This window comes from Lichtheimia ornata, assembly GCF_029851405.1.
Source record: "Lichtheimia ornata isolate CBS 291.66 chromosome Unknown scaffold00006, whole genome shotgun sequence".
NCBI classification, from domain to species: domain Eukaryota; kingdom Fungi; phylum Mucoromycota; class Mucoromycetes; order Mucorales; family Lichtheimiaceae; genus Lichtheimia; species Lichtheimia ornata.
Genome location: NW_026695326.1, coordinates 488,954 through 503,550, shown reverse-complemented (window position 1 = coordinate 503,550; position 14,597 = coordinate 488,954). Strand labels below are relative to the sequence as shown.

The following is a 14,597-nucleotide window of genomic DNA, read 5'->3' as shown; positions in this document are numbered from 1 at the left end:
AACGCACATGATGATATGCAACGATCAATATTCATGCAATAACCTAAAAAAGGAACCGAGGGTTGCTGTTACGTACCATGGTCTATAAGAATACCATTCCATGGTTAGATCACCTTTTCAGCTACATGGATGACGGATGACTTACATAGGTTTTACCGCTTGCTGTTTGGCCATATGCAAAAACAGTGCCTAAATTGGATGGGTGGGAGGGGAGATGTGGGTGTCAGAGATGTATGCTTTTTTTAGGCATATATGCAAACAAACCATTATAACCGGCCATGGTCGACCTAAAATGAGAAAAAAAAGCCAAGCATCATATAAGATCATCCATGCCATGCGAACTACCACTACCACCACTTTTTTTTTACTTACTTGACCAAATCCCCGATGCCAGTGTCGTACACGGATTGATTGTCACTTCCACTGACGACGGCGTCTAATAGAAGGATGCATGCGTTTAAGGTTACTTGAAACGTTTTATACAAAAACGATCCTTACCGTATTGATAAATGCCGGGATTTCGACGGCTGTCATCATATGTCCTGATCATGCCATTCTCTGGACCAACCAGCCAACAAGGGTTCTCGTCGGCTTCTCGTTCTTTTGTAGAAGGTGGACGTAATCGCACCATGACCTGCACGTTTTCTTTGATAGCTGTTGTTGATGTTGAGCTTGTGGGTCGTACTGTAGAGCTCGTTGGTGATGGGTATAAAGGTGGTGATGATAACGACTCTGGTGAATTTGGTACAAGTGGTGTGGATGGTGGTGAAACAGGAACATTTTGTTGCTGCTGGTTGTTGTGGTGGAGCTGAAGAATAGAGGTGGAGTACGTAGGCTGTGGTGCCGATGGTAAGTGTAATGATTTAGGTCGCATCATCATCTTGGAGGTGGTAAAGGTATATATTGACGTGAGTAAGTGAGGGTGTTGTTGTTGTTGGTATCGAAGGTGGTGGTAAAAAAGAAAGGAAACAAAACAGGAAGAAAAAGGTGTTGAAATGAAAAATGAAATCCGCAGGACCAAAAATGCACCAGCTGGTGTGGTGTCGGGGCGAGAGCAATTGTGATGCACAGTAACACAGGGCACCAGCCCTTGGTTTGTGTAGACAAGTGTTTCACCAAGAACAAGAATATCACAAACACATACCTTTTTTTGTATCCTCCTTGCATGTGTATGCGTTTATGGCTTCGTTTATAGATCACTCATTGCCAATTCCTTTTGGTTCCTGGTTTACCCCATTGTTTTGCTCATGCTCTTTCTATGCAGTTTAAAGCATCAGCTGCATATAGAACACAACGGCAAAGGGTGATGTCCTTTGTGCGTGTGTATGTGTGTGAGTCAATGTGCATTTGCAGCATGCACCCGTATCCTCAAAAGTGACTCCAAACTGGGTGGACAGCTGTCAAAATTGGGGCTTGCACATACGCATATGCCGATTGCCAACGTGTTACTGAGTCGCCGATCTATTGATGAAAGGGGGGAATTTTCTTACCAGAGCTGATGATTCCACCGATGAGGGGTGAAACTATTACTGCCATCGTGGTGATGAATGAGGCTAACGATCAAAGAGTGACAATCTTTGTCTCCCTGGTAAGTAGGTAAGTAGTACCCGTGTACCAAGCGGCGCATATGACAGTATTTACAATGAGCCTCTTGCCTTTGTTGGTAAGGTCGTCATTCATTATCATCATCCTTTGGTGTGTGCTTTTCTTGTTTTTCTCTTCCCCTCCCCCCCCCACCTCCATCCCCTTGTTTCCATTATTATGCACATCATTACAAGCTTGGCTCTTTATAAGCTTAACATGGTTCGTGTGATGTGTGGATATCGTTACCCCGCATACCAGTACTACTACCTATAGTAAGTTTGCTTCAAAAGTGTAAGGGGGTGATGCAAAGTGAAGCACCAGACATGCGTATACACACACGCACGAGTTGCTACAGCGTGAACACTTCTTCAAACAGAAGCACCCAGTGCCGCACCGGGATCATCTCCTGATCACGCAGCACAAGGTCTCCCATGTATGTTGAATCCCATCCCTCTTCCTTTTGTGGACATTGCACCAACAACAAAAACATTGACTCTCATGTGATTGGTAACCTGTCTATGCTCATTGTGTGGAGGTGGATGATGGATCGGACTAAAAGTATAATGCTGCTGCTCGATATCCACGAGGGGGGTTGTTGCTGTCATTGTCCCTTTTTTGAAAGCAAGTTATCATGGACACAAAATCGAACAATGAATGATGCATAAACATCGACCCATGTTTGTGCAGGATGATGGTGGTGTTGCCACCATACTTGTAATAATATTGCCACCTCCATCCTCCACATCTCATATATACAAGTGGCCTGTCCACCTTTTTTCGAGGAGTATACGTGATGTGCTTTTTTCTCTCCATACCATATGGACATTCTCCCTTTACAATGGCTGCTCTCCTTTTCCCAAAGAACGAGCTTGGTTCCCAAACTTCAAGAAGACCGTTGCAAGTCATCAAGGTTTATTCATTTATAGTGTACATCCATATCCACTCCTTCCCCTTCAGTGAGAGTATAGCCTACTATGATACAATGATCCCCTTGATACACGACACGACCCATTTCCTTTTCTCCACAATCATCCAATCCAGATCCAAATGCTGCAAAGGAAACCACTTTTGAATACAAAAACAAATATAATATATACTGAATCTATTTTTTGGGATTGAAAGGTACTGAAAAGCCGGAAAGGAGCAATCGACCCTCAGTGTTGGTGTAGGCCGTGGTGTGGAAGTTGACATCAAAACCAGTCATTTTGGGGTAAACGTCAAATGAACCTTCGATTTCAGGGAAGAGAGCCAAGGCAGAAGGTGGGAAACCGATACCAATGTTGCCGTTACCATCACCTGCTGTAATAGCAAGACCAGGCCATTCTTTGAGACGTGGCAGCACAATTTCCACAAGCTTATCCATGAATTGATACATTTCCTCTCCTCGCAAAGTGACCTTCACACCCAATGGCATTCCTTCACTGGATAGATGCATAATGAGATTAGATGTTGTTGATGCTGATGATGATCCCTTTTTATCTTTCCTACTTACCGTAATTTCCAGTTAGCAACAGAGGTTCTGGCATAGACAATTTCAGGGCGAGTAGCAGTGATGCTTTGGAAGGCCATGAAAGCTGACAAGAGGTTGTTCTTTGAGTGGATGGCATCCTTGACCATGGCATGCAAGGTGATTTTGTCGAGCTTAGGGATCGTATTGGCACTCTTCAATGGTTGAATAGGCTTCACGGGTTTGCCGCCTTTTCGTGTACGGTGAGCATACTCTTGTTCTTCTTTTTGTGGTGCTTGTTGAGGTGTTTCTTCGGTAGCCAAAGCTCGGTCAATCAAAGCTTGAATATCGGGATACTTTGTGGTGGGTGGTGCTGCACGAGCATGATCGTATGTCAACACCATGAGATCTTCAGACAAGGTGCTGTCATAATACTCCTTGAACCTCAAAAGGCCGTGTGAAGAAGAAGCTGCACAAGGAGTCGTGCTGAATGGTCGTGAAGTAGCAGCTGCGAAACAACGTCTGTACATGGCAGCATGACGAGCTGCATTCTTGAACGACAAGGCCATGGCGGTAATGTGTTGAAGTTGTTTTGGTTCGTGAACAACAAGACACCGCTCGTCAAGACCACCACCACACAACCCAGCCAGAACATTTGGAAAATCGTGACTTGAACTGGTGGCTGCTGTTCCTCCTTCCCGATTTGATCATTGGCCGTTGCCATGGTGATGGTTAAAAAGGTTACTGCACGTGTCATCGCATGATCTCATCCACCCCTACCACCACCACTCTATTGTTATATATAAATGCGTGTAATAATGGATGTACAACTTTTTATAAGAGAAGAAGAAGAAGAATAAAACATGAATGAAGAAGGAATAGTCTACATGGATGCACCACCAGCAACAGCAATACCAGGACCACGTGTGGAGGATACATACACCTTTTGAATAAAGCCTATTTTCATTTCATAAGTACACATTCGGCACATGTATATGTTATCATCACTTACCCTTCAAATTATGAGACTTGCCGAATACTCGCAATTCCTCCAAGATGGCCTTGAGATTGGCTACCCTCTCTATGTTAATATCCAATCCTTGTCTTCTTTCATCATCATGACCCTTTGATTACCTTCAAGATCAGCACCGTCAAAGCTAACCTTGCCGATACCAGTATGCAATACACCATGCTTGTCAGCCTTGAAATCAAACGAGCTTTTTGACGTCCGTACAATGTTGGCGATATCTTCTGTCACAGTACCTACATTGACCCCATCCATGGATGTATCAGCACGATGCTATGAATAAAGTGATTCATTCTTGCTTACCCTTCTTAACAGTTGGCATTAAACCTTTGGGACCGAGAACACGTGCAATCTTGGTGACAGCAGGGAACATGGCTGGAGTGGAGATACACTTGTCAAACTTGAGATCACCATTTTGTACTTGCTCGATCAATTCTTGGCCACCAACATAGTGAGCACCAGCAGCTCGTGCCTCATCAGCATGCTTGCCGGTAGCAAATACCAAAATAGTAGCTTCTTGCTTGATACTACGAGGCAACACTAACGAGCCACGGATAATAGGTGTCGATTTCTCAATTTTGCACTGGATATGAGCTTCGATCTGATGCGATGGTTCACCGACTTCGAATGCCTTGAGTACACGCACAGCTTCTTGCATGTCAAGAGCGTCAGGATCTTCTCGTGCAGCTGCCTTTTTCTTCTTTTTTGACACATAGGATCGCGATTGCTGATTGTTGACAATGGCCGAGGTGGCGGCAACTCGAGGAAGAACAGTGCTACGTCGTCCGGCAACAGCGGCTGATCGTACAATGGACAGCATGTGTGTGTATGTATATTTGGAGAGAGAGAGAGAGAAGGTGTGTATGTGTGGGTGTCTGCGAGTTGAGAAAGCCGCTGAGCTAGTAAACAAAGCTGTTGACCCTTTTGCCACCATCATCCAGCGGGGATTCCTACACTGCGCTTTTTCAATCAATCCACCAGGAACAGGCCGTCTCCCCATAGTAGACCAACTTGTCCATTGTGCATCTTTATAATAAAATGGAGACTTTTCAATCATTTTTTACACATTTGAGTGAGGTGGATGCCCTCATCACATAACTGGTTTCAATCATCAACAAGGAACCCTTTTAGTAGTAAATGAAATTTCATCCTTTTCATTCTCCAAGTAGATATTAGCATGCCATGCGTATTAACAATCAAATGAACTATATTGCATATATACTGTTGAAGGAACTAGTAAACAATCAAATGATTTTTGTTAATGGGGGGGATATATCTGTCTAATCTTTCTTGAGTTCGGCAGACACCTTTTGCACAGTCTCCAAGTACACCTTAAGAGCTTCAGGATCCACAGTAGGAAGGATACCATGACCAAGGTTGGCAATGTGCTTACCATCCTTACCAAAAGCATGCACCATACGAGTAGCTGTTTCCCGGATAGCATCATGACCACCATACAACACGGAGGGATCCATATTACCTTGGAGTACAACACGATCCTTGGTGACTTGACGAGCGTATTGTGGGTCGATGGTCCAATCCAATGAGACAACTTCATATCCACTTTGCGAAAGATCCTCCAATGCAAACCATGCACCCTTGGCAAAGATCACCATGGGGACTTCAGGAATACCAAGCTCGCCCAATCTTTGACGCACCTTTTTGGAGATTTGCTGGATATAAGGAAGCGAGAAGGTTCTGAAATCATAAGGGCTAAGTTCACCACCCCAGGAATCGAATACTTGAAGAAGCTAATTTCAATCCATAGATCAGTATGCAATTGCTTTTCATAGGTTGTATCGCTTACCTGGGCACCAGCCTTCACTTGACCCACAAGGAATTCGACCGAGATATCAGTGATGCGTTGCAACAATGCATGTGCATCATCCGTGTACTTCCACAACCAAGATTTGGCCTTGGACAAGGTCTTGCTACCACCACCTTCAATCATGTATGCCATCAATGTCCATGGAGCACCAATGAAACCAAACAAGGGAACGCGACCCTCCAACTTGTGACGAGTGAGAGTGATAGCCTCATAAACGTATCCAAGTTCCTTGTCAACATCCACGTGCTCACGCAAGCGTTTCATGTCATCGGGAGTAAAGAGAGGATCGGTAAAAACAGGACCACGGCCCTCCACCATTTGAACATCCAAACCCATAGCTTGAGGAATCACCAAGATATCAGAAAAGATGATAGAGCCATCCAACAAACCACCATAACGATCAATGGGTTGCAACGTCAACTGACAAGCCAACTCGGGTGTGCGACAAATCGTGAAAAAGCTATGGTGCTTGCGCAATTCTCGGAACTCTACGAGGATACATTCAATACATGGTCATACATACATATCGATTCAATGAAAGGAGGGGTTTTCAATAGTGGTATAGGTATGTCTATGTACCTGGCAAGTAACGACCAGCTTGTCTCATGATCCAGATTGGTGCACGTTCAACCTTCTCGCCTACAATGGGCTCCCTCGCGTCAATGGGTCTGAATTCAACACAAGCATTGTAAAATTACCGCGAGCAGCACGCAGCAACAAGTCATTCTTGAGAGGAGGGAAAGCAGCGGAGGAGCTCATGTTGTTGATTAGCAAAAGCTGGCTCTGTCAAGTCCTACCGGCGATGGTAACCGAGCAGCGGGCTCCCAATGCAACATCAGCTTCTTTGAATACCACGTGACACCCCACAGACATCCACCCTATTGCTACCTTCTTACATGCTAATAGTAGTAGTAGTAGTAGTAGTAGTAATGGGATTGCAATAGTTGATAAAAATAAAAAAGGATTGTCCATAAGGTGGATCTCACTCTGATGCATTGGCCAAGGATCATGGGGATAGCATCAATAGCCATTCTTCACAGAGTTTGGGCCTTATTTGCTATCAGCGTCCATGCTTGCTTGGGATGATAAGGTTGGGTTCATGGAATGATAGCTACATCGCACACATGGATTAGTAGAAACGAGCAACTTTGACCACTTATCTAATGCATGAACAAGCAAGAAGAAGGGGAATGAGAAATGATGAAAGCTGTCTTTTATTATACTTGTATACGGCGATATCATGTGAAGGATACAACTCTACCTAATACCCATGTCCAAAAATATACATGTAGCAATAGCGCATGATTGACGTCGAAGCCTAGAAAGGGATTGATCACTCCAACGTGGTTCATGCATATGGGTCGTTCATCAAGCAAGGTGATTAGGTCTTATTACAACAATGGTCAAATATCACAATGAAGATCAAGACAATGAAAGCATTATGATGAAGCCCTTTGTATGAATAGCAATCATTAATCAGTGGCATCAATCTTCCGTCTTAGCTACCTAAACCCAACTTTTTGTGCCCGTATACATATACGCATTACAAATGATCATGTCATTGTTAGTAGTACGCTATCAACATTTATTACATCATGTTTTAGGATGGCTGCTTCTTGTATGTTTAAGCATTCGAGTCACGATGTAAGCAGTAATGGTAATACAATTGCATTGATATCAGCAACATGATACCCTATCTACCCTCAGGGATATGTCGGCTTCCTCAACGTCGGTGCAACTTGTACATCATACCTGTGCCTTCATTAGCAAGGCCTGAATAGTCAATGATAGCTCAACATCTCAAGTATCTATATAAAGAGCTGGAGTCGACACCTTGTTTATTGTTCTCTCTACCATAACCAACATCATCAGCTTGGCTAATGGGGCTTTCACTGCTTGCAAGTGGATAAGAAATGAAGAAAACACTCCCCTGATTTGATCACTCGGTATTCGCTTGCCGGATGCGACACAACGAGTAATTTGCAGATGACTTTTAACTCCGAATTCTGTGTATAGGCACCAGCATTCCAAAGGTGGTAGCTATCATCAGTCAATCGGATGCAAGCTATCCATCATCAATGTATACGGGATATTTTGGAAGCAGTAAGCAGGTTTATATGATACGTAGTAAGCTAAATACACTACTCAAGATTTGATAAGAAGGCATTACATCTGATCATTATCTTTGAGAATGAAGAAGAAGAGCTTTTTTATACGGGCAATTGTAGGGTAGGATATGCAAGGGAAATGTAGATGAGTCAAACTAAGGAATCCGGCATAAGAGTGGCGTGTTCAGAAAATGGAATGTTTCCGCTGACGGGGGCAAGGAAAGATGTGCAGAGAACACCTTCGGAGTGAAGCATCATCCGACAAAAAAAAAGTTCTGGCTCCCCTTCATTTTTCATTTCATCTCTCGCTCGCTCGCTCTCTCTTTTTTTTCCTTTTTTAACCCTCTCTTTTTCTCTCTCTCTTTATTTTACTTTCCCGTCTTGGCCTACGTAAGATATCTCACTGATGGCTGTCAAACTGTATACCCAATCTGAGGTGGCACGCCACAACAATGCAAAGTCTTGCTGGGTCATCTTTGACGGCAAGGTGTACGACGTGACCGAATTCATTCAGGACCATCCCGGTGGTGACGATCTTATTCTGGACTATGCTGGCAAAGATGTCTCGGCGATTATGCGAGATGTCTTGGAACATGCCCATTCCGATGCAGCGTATGAGATTTTGGAGGAGTATTGTCTCGGCACCTTATCCCGCAACGATGGTAACAGCAACAGCACCCTTCAAGGCGAGGATGAAGAAGAAGAGGAGGATTACACTCGTGAAGACTTCCATCCCAAGGAGACCGACTTGGCACTTGATGCAAAGAAGAATCAGTTTTTGGATTTGCGAAAGCCACTCATCCCACAAATGTTGCGAGGCAACTTTACCAAGGAGTTCTATCTGGAACAAGTGCATAAACCTCGATACCTTCCCAAGCCTGCTCAATTCTTTGGTCATTGGTTATTGGAGCCCTTGAGCAAAACGGCATGGTGGGTAGTGCCCGTTATCTGGTTGCCGGTGGTGGGTTATCATTTGATGAAATCGTTGGAGGACAATATGCCGGTTGTAAGCACGCTATCATTTGCTCTGGGTATCCTCATTTGGTCGTTGCTTGAATATGGATTGCATCGCTTCCTTTTCCACGTTGATGAATGGCTCCCTGATCATCAAATGGCGTTCACTCTTCACTTTACTTTGCATGGTTTCCATCATTATCTCCCCATGGATCGGTAAGTAGTTTGTGTGCGTGTGACAAGGGTGTGTGTATATGAATGATAGCCTAATCTATGTACTGCTTATAGCCTTCGATTGGTCATGCCACCTGCTTTGAATGTATTTATTTCTTATCCATTGACTCGTCTTGGTCACGCATTGTTCCCACCCGTGATGGCTTATGGTATTATCGCCGGCGGTTTCCTTGGTTACGTCTTGTATGATTGTGTCCACTACTACTTGCATCACGCCAAGGTGTTCAAGATCCACTTTAAGGAGATGAAAAAGTATCACATGGCTCATCACTACAAGGACTTCGACACGGGTTATGGTATCACTTCCAAGATGTGGGATTATGTCTTTGGCACGGTGCTCCAATACAAGGATGAGTAAATAACAGCATCGACACCACCCCTTCATCTACCGTACCCGTCGCATATCCAAATACGCTCTTCTTCTCCTTTCTCTTTCGATTTGCATTTCTTTGTTTTACTCTTACTATTGAAACCTCTAATCTTTTTCTGTTTGCAATCGCATCATACGCATCCACATATTCTCTCTCCCCTTCTCTAGTACTGAAAATTATTCCTTTGTTGTTTGTAATCTACTATACTCTGCTGTAATGATAAAGTATCTTTCTTGTGCCCTCGGCAGTAATCCATAAATGTGGAGATGGTGGTATCATAAGATGGAAATAAGGTTTCTTTTATGTGAATGGATGGGTGTTTGTTTGTATATACGCTTCCACATATCTGATGATCTAAAGTTATTGCCATCCATATGTCATCCAATTTGCCCATACTAGCTTGCTATGGAAATAAATGTATAGCCGTACGCGTAGCACATTTCTTTATATGTTCCTGCTGCTACTACTGCTGTCTCGCACTCCGTCGTTGATGGATTTGTTCCCCATAGAGGAAGAAGAAACATTGGGGGCCACTGGCTCGTCCGGCGCATTAAGACACGCTTGAATTAAACCCTTGCCTTCTGGTTTGGTGACCAACGGTTGCAGTTTTGGTGTTGTAAAGGTATACACTAAGCCTGTTTCTGATACAACTAGCAACAATACTTGAGTGCCTGTCAAGGTGCTCAGCTCATAAGCCTATACATTTATATACAGTGGATGACATAAATAAGCGTCTGATGATTCAAATGTATCATCGAGGAGTCCTTCTTTTACCTTTTTCATAATCCCTGCCTTCCTCTTTGAAAAAGTAATGTGACGTCTTGACCGATCTTCAATGTATTCAATCTTGATTTTACGTCGCCCGTTACGTTTATGATTGGGGATATCGGGTTTACTTGCAGCATCATCTTCTTCAGAGTCATCATCTGGTTGCAGTGGTGAACGAAAGCCTTGTGGGGTGGGAGTATTAACCCCTCCTTGGATGGATGCCAAAGATGATGATGGTTGTGCTGCTGCTGCTTGTGATGGATATAAGCAATTGGTTGTGGCTTCTTGTTTTGTATCAGTGATGGGAGTAGAAGATGGCATTTGTTGCATGTTTCAAGAATGGTCTATGCGCACATGGACGCCTTTAATGTGAGAGTAAGGATATACAAGTGCGTGTGTAAGTGTGTGTGTGATGGAACGAAACGAAAAGAAAAAAAAGAATGAAGATCTCCCAAAAAGGAGAGTAACGACTTTTTAATTATATCATCTGCGGAACAATAGATCTTTTGCATGAGATGATGCTGATATGAGTGGGAGAATAAGCAAGGAGAGGTGAGACGCGGTCTTCTGCCCTTTGACATCAAACGAAAGGAGGTTCGGATATATCGAAATCGATAGAAAAGGCAATTAAGGAGATAAACAACAATTTGCATCGTACTGCATTAGCTTGATGTCACATCATTTGTATACGGAAAAGAGAAGCCGACCCCAATTACTGGTCTTTACATACAGCATATTGACGCCATTCCTGTCAATCCTTCCTAGGCCGATAGGTCTCTGTATTTATGGGTAACATGATGGCATCTACGCCGTTTATTGAAATGCAACATCCCACTTTGTAGCCATAGCCATACTACTTCCACTAGCGAATCCGGTTCCTTCTGCACTCATATCAACAATGTCTTTGGATTTGGTTTTCTTCTCGCATACATAACACCTCTTGGATTTCTTGACAAACATATCCACACACGTGTTGCATATGACATGTCCACAATTACGCATTACTGGGAAAGAGAAAAGTACATCAGTGGATGTGTTGGAGATTGTACCCTATATTCCCATATCCATACCTGAGAACTTCACAGAGTTGTTCAATGTCTTGAGACATGCTGGACACTGACATTTACTCTTGTTGCCCTCTTCTTGCTGAAACTTGACTTCGATCAATGACTTCAAGCTAAGTCAAAGTAGGTGAGCACCCTTTTCAGAATAAAGTGCCTTATACTCTACTTGATTTACCTGACAGGATGGGGCGTTTTGGTTGCTAAGCACATGGTTTGCGTTGAGATGGGTTTGATTTCATCCTTCAATTGCTTCTCGGCTTCAGGGGTCAAGGATGGCTATTCAATACACAGGTCGAATAACCACAATGAGCCATATAGCTTGCCTCGCTCTCTCTCTCTCTCTCTTCCTTTCTTACCAGCCAAAAGCTTGATAATTTGGGAGCGGATGCTCGTGCCTTTTCTTCAGCAAGACGCTTGGATGCCTTGTCCAATTCCTTATCAGCCGCTTCCTTCACAGCATCCTCGGTCAATTCGAACTTTCGTTTGGTGCCTGCAGATGGTGTTGTGTTGCCAGAGCCACTCTCTAGATATATAAATGATAAGAAAACCTAATCTCACATGGCCTCTCTCTAATAGCACATACCAGTGCCATTCTTCTGAGCTGACGATGGTGATGAATTTATGCTATTCTCGGTTGTAGACGTCGATGTTGTTGTTGTTGCTGCTGCACGTGGTGCACGACGACCAAGCATACTCGTTTGTGTCTTTTCAAAATCATCCAACAATGCTTGCTTGGCCTCCTCGGTTTCTCGAGCCTTGAGATTCTCTAGATCACGCACTTTTTGCTCCATGAGCCGCTGTTCTCGCTTGATGTTTTGCTTTTGCTGCAGGATCGACTCGTACATGCATTCACGACAAGCAAGATGCCCCTCTGGACATGCTACCGGATCACGAGCAGTTTGTAAACAAAGAAAGCAGGCATTGTACTCTCGGAAAGAATCGCGGCCGATGCGTTGCTGTAGTGAATAGGCAAGCTGTCAGCAAACGGATGGATACTGCAACACGTCCATTGGTTCTCGTTGTCTACCTTTTTCGTGCCGTAATCAAGCGATTTAGTCTCATGATAAGTGAAGACGCTGGATGCCGTGTTGTTTTTGGAATGACGAGGCATGATTGGAGAAGGTAAAAAGTTGGGTTGCGCTGTGTTGAGAGGAGGAAAGAGATCGACTACCGCATTCGGTTGACAAGCCCAAAATTTAGGTTATCTCGTCCACTTGGGTTGATGCATACGCTAGTTTACATTATTCTCATTGTAATTGATTTCGAAATGGATCTTATTAAACAGTGATATATGTCACTATGGAGACCGATTGTAAATGGAATGCGTCGATGGCTGTTGCAAAGTGCCAAGGATACTGTACTCATCATGTAATGATCTTTGTGCAGGGTTGATATGACGGGCTGAAGCAGTACAATCGTTCGTAGGTGGTAGTTGTATACTTGAATGGACCAACAGTTGGGAACGGGTGGAAGAGGCAGGAAGCCGGGAGTGGAAGAGGTGGAGACTGAGTAGGTTGAATGATGATGTTTCTTTGTTTGAGCATTGTTCAGTCAAATCCTCTCAGATCAAGGAAGTTGAAGGATGGAGACGATGGGCTGGAGCAGGACAATCGTTCATATGTCATAGAATAAACAATAGTGCCAACCTCGATGAAAAGGCTGTTATCTCGCAGTTTATTTACTATCTATGCCGTAGCAACGACTATGTTTAAATGAGACAACGAGATAACCAGAGGAACAATGTGACACCAAACGATCTTCGGCAAATCAAAGTGGACCTACTCATGTCCTCGGAAATAAAAAGTAGCCGTGCACAGACCACATACTCTTGTTTCAGCTCCTGGATGATGCACCTACCCAAAAGTTACATGTCAACAATGCCTTAAACCATTTGCTACTATCCATGGCAGCGACAATCACGTGTTGTAAAAATGGCTGGGCGGTAAAAAGTGTGTCGGGGTTTACACGCGTCTCATAACAGCAGCGTTGCGTAGCCAAGGCAACGGTTGATCTCAACCAAAACCAACCAGGTTTCCCCTGATCAAGACCGTTCAAGGCCATTGTCATCGTTGAACACTTGTGGGAAGTCTAAAGAGGTAAGTTGGAGTGAAGGATCGTTACAACTACGTTGTTTCACTTGGTTGCATTAGGTGGCAATAGTGTGCTCTTTATTTGGGGACCTGTTTACTATTGGCATCTCAAGAGGTATGTTGGGCTTGTTCTATTATGACAATCTCTCACTCATTGTCTACTTTAGACTACACTACCATTGACTGGGAAAAGTTGGCTATGGGGATTGCATGTTATTGAATCTTCCACCTTTTGGCTTCGTATTGTTCCAAGGACACTCCCTCGCCCCAGTATCGTTCTGGTATCCCCCCAGCGGCAAGATGCACGTATGACTATGGCTTCACGCAGTAGGTGCGGCGCATATGATCGCAAGTGGTCTCTTGGCCTATTCGAGATCGTCAACAAGCTTGGTCCAACTGGGAAGCGTGCCAAGCCGAGCACATTGCTCTAATAAATACACCACGTTTCATTGTAAAGTTCGGAGATACAGGCACCTTTACGTTTGTAAGCGTGATGCTATATGAGAAGTGGTCTTTGTTCATTGTCAAGTAGCTAGACCCTGGGAGAGAGCCAAAGATGCAGAAGGACCTCTTTGGGTAACTCAGCTAAAAGTCAGGACTTCAGTGACAATGCATGAATGGTACGCAACCCTCACTTTGATGTCATACACTGGCAGCCAATAGCCAATTTTTGTGCATTCCCAACTTTTGTGCATTCTATTGTAGGTGGACGATGCTCCTGCTCTAGACATTCATTTCCATGATTAAAGTAGGTTGATCCGAGCTGACGGCTGGAAAGCTACGCTCACACAAGATTACATCGGTTGAGCTACATCGAGCGTGCTTTATGTCCAGAGTGATGTAATCTCTCTTTGACCGTAGCTCAGTCAAATCAGCTCGGATCAACCTACTTTAATCATGGAAATGAATGTCTAGGAGTAGGGCATCATTCCCATGCAGTGGATCTCGCAACAATGATGATTGGATAAAAGTGGCCGTTAGCTAGCAATACATGCCTGTTCCTAGATGATCCATAAAGTAATTATACATTGACCCTTTCATTCATGCGAACGTAGCTGTGTTACACAACACGATCCTCTGCATCTTTTGCTCTGCCAGTGTCCACCTACTTGACAATGGACA

At 43.9% G+C, this 14,597-nt stretch overlaps 7 protein-coding genes across 7 annotated transcripts; 1 reads left to right on the top strand and 6 right to left on the bottom strand.

Annotated features, from left to right (window-relative positions):
* Nucleotides 1-43: 43 nt before the first annotated feature.
* O0I10_002336 (uncharacterized protein) lies at nt 44-880 on the bottom strand (the record flags this gene model as incomplete). The annotated part of the gene is made up of 5 exons (XM_058482420.1): nt 44-82; nt 146-189; nt 265-287; nt 373-436; nt 499-880. 5 exons carry the CDS (start codon nt 878-880, stop codon nt 44-46), a joined length of 552 nt encoding a protein of 183 aa, XP_058346918.1.
* A 1,806-nt stretch (nt 881-2,686) lies between these two features.
* On the bottom strand, nt 2,687-3,600 carry O0I10_002335 (uncharacterized protein; the record flags this gene model as incomplete). The annotated part of the gene is made up of 2 exons (XM_058482419.1): nt 2,687-3,005; nt 3,077-3,600. The coding sequence occupies 2 exons, from the start codon at nt 3,598-3,600 to the stop codon at nt 2,687-2,689; spliced, it is 843 nt and encodes a 280-aa protein (XP_058346917.1).
* Nucleotides 3,601-3,914: 314 nt separating this feature from the next.
* On the bottom strand, nt 3,915-4,878 carry O0I10_002334 (ribosomal protein L1; the record flags this gene model as incomplete). Its single annotated transcript, XM_058482418.1, has 4 exons — nt 3,915-3,988; nt 4,044-4,103; nt 4,166-4,294; nt 4,362-4,878. 4 exons carry the CDS (start codon nt 4,876-4,878, stop codon nt 3,915-3,917), a joined length of 780 nt encoding a protein of 259 aa, XP_058346916.1.
* A 460-nt stretch (nt 4,879-5,338) lies between these two features.
* On the bottom strand, nt 5,339-6,645 carry O0I10_002333 (uroporphyrinogen decarboxylase; the record flags this gene model as incomplete). Its single annotated transcript, XM_058482417.1, has 4 exons — nt 5,339-5,809; nt 5,866-6,374; nt 6,466-6,525; nt 6,585-6,645. 4 exons carry the CDS (start codon nt 6,643-6,645, stop codon nt 5,339-5,341), a joined length of 1,101 nt encoding a protein of 366 aa, XP_058346915.1.
* Nucleotides 6,646-8,400: 1,755 nt separating this feature from the next.
* O0I10_002332 (uncharacterized protein) lies at nt 8,401-9,540 on the top strand (the record flags this gene model as incomplete). The annotated part of the gene is made up of 2 exons (XM_058482416.1): nt 8,401-9,164; nt 9,237-9,540. The coding sequence occupies 2 exons, from the start codon at nt 8,401-8,403 to the stop codon at nt 9,538-9,540; spliced, it is 1,068 nt and encodes a 355-aa protein (XP_058346914.1).
* A 457-nt stretch (nt 9,541-9,997) lies between these two features.
* On the bottom strand, nt 9,998-10,651 carry O0I10_002331 (pheromone receptor transcription factor; the record flags this gene model as incomplete). Its single annotated transcript, XM_058482415.1, has 2 exons — nt 9,998-10,249; nt 10,328-10,651. The coding sequence occupies 2 exons, from the start codon at nt 10,649-10,651 to the stop codon at nt 9,998-10,000; spliced, it is 576 nt and encodes a 191-aa protein (XP_058346913.1).
* Nucleotides 10,652-11,134: 483 nt separating this feature from the next.
* O0I10_002330 (uncharacterized protein) lies at nt 11,135-12,496 on the bottom strand (the record flags this gene model as incomplete). The annotated part of the gene is made up of 6 exons (XM_058482414.1): nt 11,135-11,325; nt 11,392-11,498; nt 11,561-11,661; nt 11,742-11,908; nt 11,969-12,341; nt 12,413-12,496. The coding sequence occupies 6 exons, from the start codon at nt 12,494-12,496 to the stop codon at nt 11,135-11,137; spliced, it is 1,023 nt and encodes a 340-aa protein (XP_058346912.1).
* Between the last annotated feature and the right edge of the window lie 2,101 nt (nt 12,497-14,597).